This window comes from Trichechus manatus, unplaced genomic scaffold, assembly GCF_000243295.1.
Source record: "Trichechus manatus latirostris isolate Lorelei unplaced genomic scaffold, TriManLat1.0 scaffold00113, whole genome shotgun sequence".
Classification (NCBI taxonomy): Eukaryota; Metazoa; Chordata; class Mammalia; order Sirenia; family Trichechidae; genus Trichechus; species Trichechus manatus.
In genome coordinates this window covers 8,405,970-8,411,830 of record NW_004444049.1, presented here as the reverse complement: position 1 = coordinate 8,411,830, position 5,861 = coordinate 8,405,970, and the positions used below count along the sequence as shown (strand labels likewise).

At 57.2% G+C, this 5,861-nt stretch overlaps 1 protein-coding gene across 2 annotated transcripts in view; it reads right to left on the bottom strand.

The window, feature by feature from the left end:
- The window catches only part of EML3 (EMAP like 3), a 9,574-nt gene that overhangs the window by 521 nt on the left and 3,192 nt on the right, over positions 1 to 5,861 (bottom strand). The window contains exons 6-21 of one of the 2 annotated variants that reach the window (XM_023738257.1): positions 5,588 to 5,711; positions 5,200 to 5,370; positions 4,939 to 5,008; positions 4,729 to 4,839; positions 4,388 to 4,483; positions 3,858 to 4,013; positions 3,563 to 3,704; positions 2,969 to 3,120; positions 2,764 to 2,889; positions 2,547 to 2,678; positions 1,864 to 1,931; positions 1,347 to 1,435; positions 1,178 to 1,275; positions 990 to 1,077; positions 403 to 501; positions 1 to 14 (exon numbers count right to left, since the gene is read on the bottom strand). The exon at positions 1 to 14 is cut by the window's left edge and continues 1 nt beyond it. In XM_023738257.1, coding sequence (XP_023594025.1) covers positions 1 to 14; positions 403 to 501; positions 990 to 1,077; positions 1,178 to 1,275; positions 1,347 to 1,435; positions 1,864 to 1,931; positions 2,547 to 2,678; positions 2,764 to 2,889; positions 2,969 to 3,120; positions 3,563 to 3,704; positions 3,858 to 4,013; positions 4,388 to 4,483; positions 4,729 to 4,839; positions 4,939 to 5,008; positions 5,200 to 5,370; positions 5,588 to 5,711 — 1,736 coding nt within the window. Of the gene's footprint in view, positions 125 to 402; positions 502 to 989; positions 1,078 to 1,177; positions 1,276 to 1,346; positions 1,436 to 1,863; positions 1,932 to 2,546; positions 2,679 to 2,763; positions 2,890 to 2,968; positions 3,121 to 3,562; positions 3,705 to 3,857; positions 4,014 to 4,387; positions 4,484 to 4,728; positions 4,840 to 4,938; positions 5,009 to 5,199; positions 5,371 to 5,587; positions 5,712 to 5,861 lie in introns of both variants that reach the window. The other variant, XM_023738256.1, reaches the window with a different exon arrangement.

Sequence of the window (5,861 nt, the reverse complement as noted above, 5' to 3'; positions counted from 1 at the left end):
CGCGCGCACGGGTACTGGAAGAGGTGCACTTTGCAGAAGTCGTCGGCTACGGCCACCACGCGCTCGTTGTGGGAACGGCACAGGGAGTTGATGTCGGTCCCGTCGGAGCCGTCGGGCCACACGCCTAGCACAGCGGCTGGCCTCAGCCTGGTCTCCCCACCCCCCCAGCTGCCACCCACGGCCCAGCGCGGTACCGTTTCCGGCACTCAGGCCACCCACCGGCCGCGTTCCAAGCAATCCTTCCCGGGCCCCAGGGCCCCCTGGGGCCTCTCGAGCAGGATCTGCCGGTTTCTTAACACCCACCCCTGGACAGACACCCAGCATTCCGAGCCCAGGGCGGGCTCCACCTTGTCCCCCTCCCACTCCTCGGGCAGTGTTCCGTGCCCCTGCGCTCCTGCTCACCGTAGACGTGGAAGCCCAGCACGCAGGTGTAGGTGGCCCACTCCCGGTCTCTGCTCTCATAGCGATTCCGCAACAGCTTGCAGCCTGCAGCTACATCCCCTAGGGAGAGGAAACCCATCCACCTCAGCCCAGACAGCGGGAAGATGCCCCGGAAGGCTAGGTGGGGAAGACTGGCTTGAGGCGGTAGAGTATGGTCTGGTCACCGTGGTAGCCGGCCAGGAGCAACCCTCCCCAGCCCCCTGCTTCTCTGAGTTCTACCAGCTTCTCCTCAGTTTCTCCTCTCTAGATAAATTAACCCCTCCACACCTGCCCTGAGAAACTTTTCCAAAAGAATGTTTTGTTAGTGCATTTTTCAACTCCTTCAAGTCCTTGTGGGAAGATGGTGTAGTGTAAAACTGTGTGAAAAGAAATTCCTCCTGTGTATTATTCTGTCCCCACTTCAACCTCATCTCCACCTCCCTATCTGACAGCTCCTCTGCCTGGAGCATCCCACCCATTCTTCCTCATCCCCTCCAACCAGGAACTTCCCCACAAGTAACATCCACCCCAGTTACCCTCTTCCCACGCCCTCCCCTGCTGCCCCTCACAGTAAAGAATCTCGTAGTCCCCAGAATTGGACATGATGAAGTTCCCATCCTTGGACCAGTCGAGATGAGTGATGAAGCTGGAATGACCCTGCAAGCAAGGGTCAAGAGGTTAAAAACGTAGCCACCACTTCCGAGCGCTGCAAGTCTACCTGCTGTGGCAATGCCCCCCACCACCCCAGCTTCCTCACCACACAGCGGCCAAAGCGGCTGGACTTGGCACCGTCACTGGAAACGCTATAGATGTAGATCATGTTGTCATGGGAACCAATGGCCAGGTACATTCCATCTGCAAAGACAGTCACTCAGAGAGGGTGGGGCCGGGGAGGGATCTGGGGCCAGAGTGGGGATGGATCTCACCTGGGCTGTACCGGACCACTGAGAGCTGCTCATTGCCATCAGTGACATCAGACATAATCTCTCTGGTCTCCGTGTCCAAAACTAGCCACCTGGAAGGGAGGGAGGTGAGGAGACAGACACCCAGGGAGCTGCCCTGGGCAGGGTAGGGGTTGGCAAATCGGCAACCCTCAGAGAAGCCCACAGAAAGGCTGGGATGGACAGGCCACCACTGAGTTCTTATGCTGAGAGGTGGGAAAGGGCTAAGGGTCCTCTCAGAAAGGAGTCAGGAACTGTAGACCAGGGGCCCACTACAAGGGTCTATCTTGCGTCCAGTCCCCTCAGCTTCTCTACTGGGCTGCAACCTCCTCTACTCCCAACTTGGAGGAGAGAACAGTTACGCCAGAGAGCAGGGGAGGCCCAAGATGCAGGAAGGGCTGAGCAGTGGAAAGGCGCAGGTGGGGCTCCTCCACTCCCCCTTTCCAGAAAGGCTCCCCACACCTCCCTGCTTCTCCTCCCAAGAGTACTAGCTCCCTCTTACCTCCCTGTGTTCAGTCCTACGGCCACAACTGCCCCACTGGGGTGGAAGTCAGCACAGAGACCAGTCTCCTGGGAGGGAGAGAAGGCGAATTCAAGATGATGCCCTTCGGGTGAGGGAACCAGAACGGACACCTTGTCAAAGCCTCCTCCTCCCAAGGAGGAGACCGGAGGGGAGGGACAGTGGACCTGGGGTGGAACAAGGGTGTCACTACAGCCTAAACAAGGGGTGATACTCAAAATATTTAACTGAGGCCTGCTGCCATCACAATAGAAGGTAATGATTCCCAGCTGTTGAGTGCCTATTGAATACTGTCTCCAGATGGTGGCCAACATGGCTACAGTTCTCCCCATTTTACAGACAGGACAACTGAGGCTTAAAGAAGTGAAGTAATTCCCTAAAGGCTAGACACTAGTAGAAGCAGGATTTGAACCCAGGAGCTGGCAAACTCCAAAGCCAGAAATTAACCTCTTAGTTGCTGGATCAAAGGGAGGTCTGAGGGGTCCCTGAGGGGAGAGGCCAGCAGCTTATACCAACCAGTACAGAAAAATTAATACCTTAATAGCCAGGTCAGCTATACCAGTCCAAGCTGGCTACCTCCAGGAGCAGAAGGAAACGGGATCTTAGGGAATGAGTGGTGTCACAGGAATCATAGGGGTAGGGGATGCAGGGACACAGGGCTCTACCTTGAGGTCGATGCTCCAGGCCAGTGCGTGACCCTCCCCATCCCACAGGCAGAGCTGCCGGTCATGGCCACAGGTGAGGAAGCGGTTCTGGGAGGGATGTGTGCAGAGCCCCCAGAGCTCATCCGTGTGGCCCTGCAGCAGGGCATGGGGCTGTCACCTTGGCTCCCCCCCCAGCCGCTCTTCCATCCCTCCTCCCCTGAGCCCTTGGCCCCCCAACCTGGATGACAGGGGAGAAGCCCTGGGCCAGATCCCCCCTCAGCAACGCATTCTTCGTGGTCCCCACCAGCAGCTCGGAGCCAGGCCCCTCAGCAATGGCCCGTACAGCCCCAAAGTGTTCAGGAATCTGCAGGGGGATGGCAGAGTCAGGGCCCAGCAGGCCATCCCTCGTGCCCTCCCTCCTTGGACCCCAGCCCAGCCTTTACCTCAGTCTCTTGGAGGGCCACCAGTCCGGGCCCCCACTGTACCAGCCGGCGGTCCCGCCCACCACCACTCAGCACTGTCCCATCCCGCCGAAGACACAAGGCAAAGATGGAGCCCTCATGAGCGTGGGCCTGGGCCACAATCCCGTAGGTCTCTGTTGGCAAAGCCCCAGATGGGTCATGCTCTTGGAGTGCAGGGGAGTGGGAAACAGGGGCAGCCTAGGCCATCGCAATAGAAGATAATAACTCCCTGCTGTTGGGTGCCTATTGAATACTGGCTCTGATCCTAGTGGCTGCCAACATGGCTACTATTCTCCCCATTTTACAGACAGGACAACTGTCTGCTCAAAGAAGTGAAGTAACTTCCTGAAGACCAGACACTAGTAGCAGAACTGGAATTAGAACCCAAAGCTGGCAATCTCCAAAGTCCCAGCCCTTTCCCTTTGCCATGAAGCCCCGTACCCTTAGACCAGCACCCCAAAGAGTCCTCCTACACAGAACTATCAAGTCTCAAGGTAAAGATGGGAAACCCTCTCCTCTGTTGCCATAGGCCCTCTGCAGTACAGGACTTCCCAGATGTCACCCTGAACCACATACCTTTGGCCCCACCCCTGCCTGGGGTCTTGGAATCTGAGAGGCTCCGCCCCCAGGTAAGAATGTTCCCCTCTGAGTCCCCAGTAAGAATGTCTCCATCAGGGAGGAACACAAAGCAAGGGATGAACTTGGGTTTCTTGTATTTCTAGAGAGGGAAGCAGAGAGCAGAGATCAAAGGGAAGGGCAAAGATTAAAAGTCACAGGACAGGTGGGGGTGGGGTAGCACTAGAGCCTACAGCACTGGGTCCAACACTTCACTCTGCCTTCCCCCACCACCTTTCACCCACCCACACCTCACCCCAAAGACACCCTGCTTCCGGGTGAGGGTGCCATTCCCAGGAACCCCTGCTCCACCACTCCAGTTCCAAAAGTGGACATGAGATTTCCCACTGGTGATAATGCAGCTGCTGTCACGAGGGCTGAAGCCAACGGCCAGGACTGAGTCATTTGTACTCTGAAGGGAAGACACTAGATTCAGCCACCCTGAGCCCTGAGCACCCTCATCCCAGTTGACACCCTTCAATCTGTGTCCTGACTGCTAGCGTGTGGAAGTCTCCAGGAGAACCGTTCTTTCAAGACCCTGGTTCCCCAATAGCACCACTCCCAGCCACTCATTATTAATCATCCTAATAACTAACACACTGACCCTTATGAGATCAGAACTTCTATAGCCCCATTGCACAGATGAAGAAACCGAGGCTCAGAAAAGCTAGGAGGTTTGCCCGAGGTGACCCAGCCAGAGAGGAAGTAGATGTATCAGTAAGTCTGGGGCCCTGTGCACTACACTACTCCCACCTCCCCAACCTCCAGGCCACCCGGGCTCATCACCTTGATCTCAGCCAGCTTCGTGCCCCGGCTGCAGTCCCACACTGACAGCATGTGCTCATTGGAATCATCCACCACACAAAGAAAAGCACCCTGATCCTGAGGATGGGGAGGGGACACAGTGGAGGGGATGCGGTGAGGCCTGGAGGTTTAGGGATTCATGGTCATTAGGGTCGCGGTACCATCACAGGTCCAGAGGGCAGGATTGACATGTGTCCCTTTCTCAGAAGAACCAGCTGGGCAGGGCTCAGGAAGGCTAGAACTTCCCAGACTTCCTGGTGACATGCAAGAGTGGGTTCTTGGGCAAGGAAGCTGGGGGTCTAGAGGCTTTGGAGCCAGCTCACCACAACCGAAAAGGCCAGGGCCCCCACACCCCGCTCGAAGGCCCCCAGTCCAATCTCCTGCAACTTCAGCAGCGTTTCTGAGTCCCAGACGTGGACCACGGGCTGCAGGGGCTGGTGGAGAAGGTTGAGGGTGTGAAGGAAAGATTCCAGGAGAGCAGCAGCTGGGCTAGAATTTCATCCCGTCCGCCTGGTGCTTGACTTTGGCCTTACCTTTCCATCCTTATCCACTCCCGCTGTCTGTCCCGAGGCTACGCGAACACCATCAGGGTGAACAGCAAGGCTAAGTGAGGGAGGACACACACTAGGGAAGGGGGCCTCTCACGGCCACCCAAGACACCTTCCCCATGTTTGCAGAGCAGCAAGGCAACTCTTCTCTCCTGCTCCTTGACACCCACCCAGACCCTCTTCCAGCCAAGCCCACCACCACCCCCTCGCCTGCAGCTGCCCACTCTCAGACCCCAGGACCCTCACCATCGAACGCAGTCTGAATGCCCCCGGTAATGTCTCTGGCCACCTCCTCCAGGGCCCCCCGGGCCTCCCCCGGGCCGGTAAAGCACCACTACGCAGGCGATAAAGTAGACCACCTCCCCAGAGCGCAGCACAAACAGATTGGAGCGGGAGTCACGACCCCTGTACCCATAACTGGGGGAGGGATCAAGGTCAAGGAAAGGGTCAGATCAAGGGCAGGGTAAGGCAGAGGGGAGGAGGCCAGAGCTCCAGGCTGGCAGCACCACTGGCAGAAGGATGGTAGGGGAGGATTCAGAGGGCTCCCTGTCCCCATGGACCCAGGAGGAACTGTAAAGAGGTGGGGATGAGGTGGGACAAGATGGTTCCCATGGGTCTGGAGGGAGCAGGATACACCCAGTCAAGGCTGAGGGTCTCCGGGGGTGGGCCGATGGGCAGCTCCTCAAGGCTGCGGATGCCAGACGGGATGTACATGGTAATAGGGCGGCCGCGAAGGAACATCTTCACTGAGATGCCTTCTACAGAGAAAAGGGGGGGCGGGTGTCAACCACCACCTTGCTGCCTCCCTTCCAGGAAAGCCAGAGCACAACTCCACCCACCATAACGCACCAAAAAAAAAAAAAAAAAAAAAACCTGAACAGACCTATAAGAAGAGACTGCAGAGATAA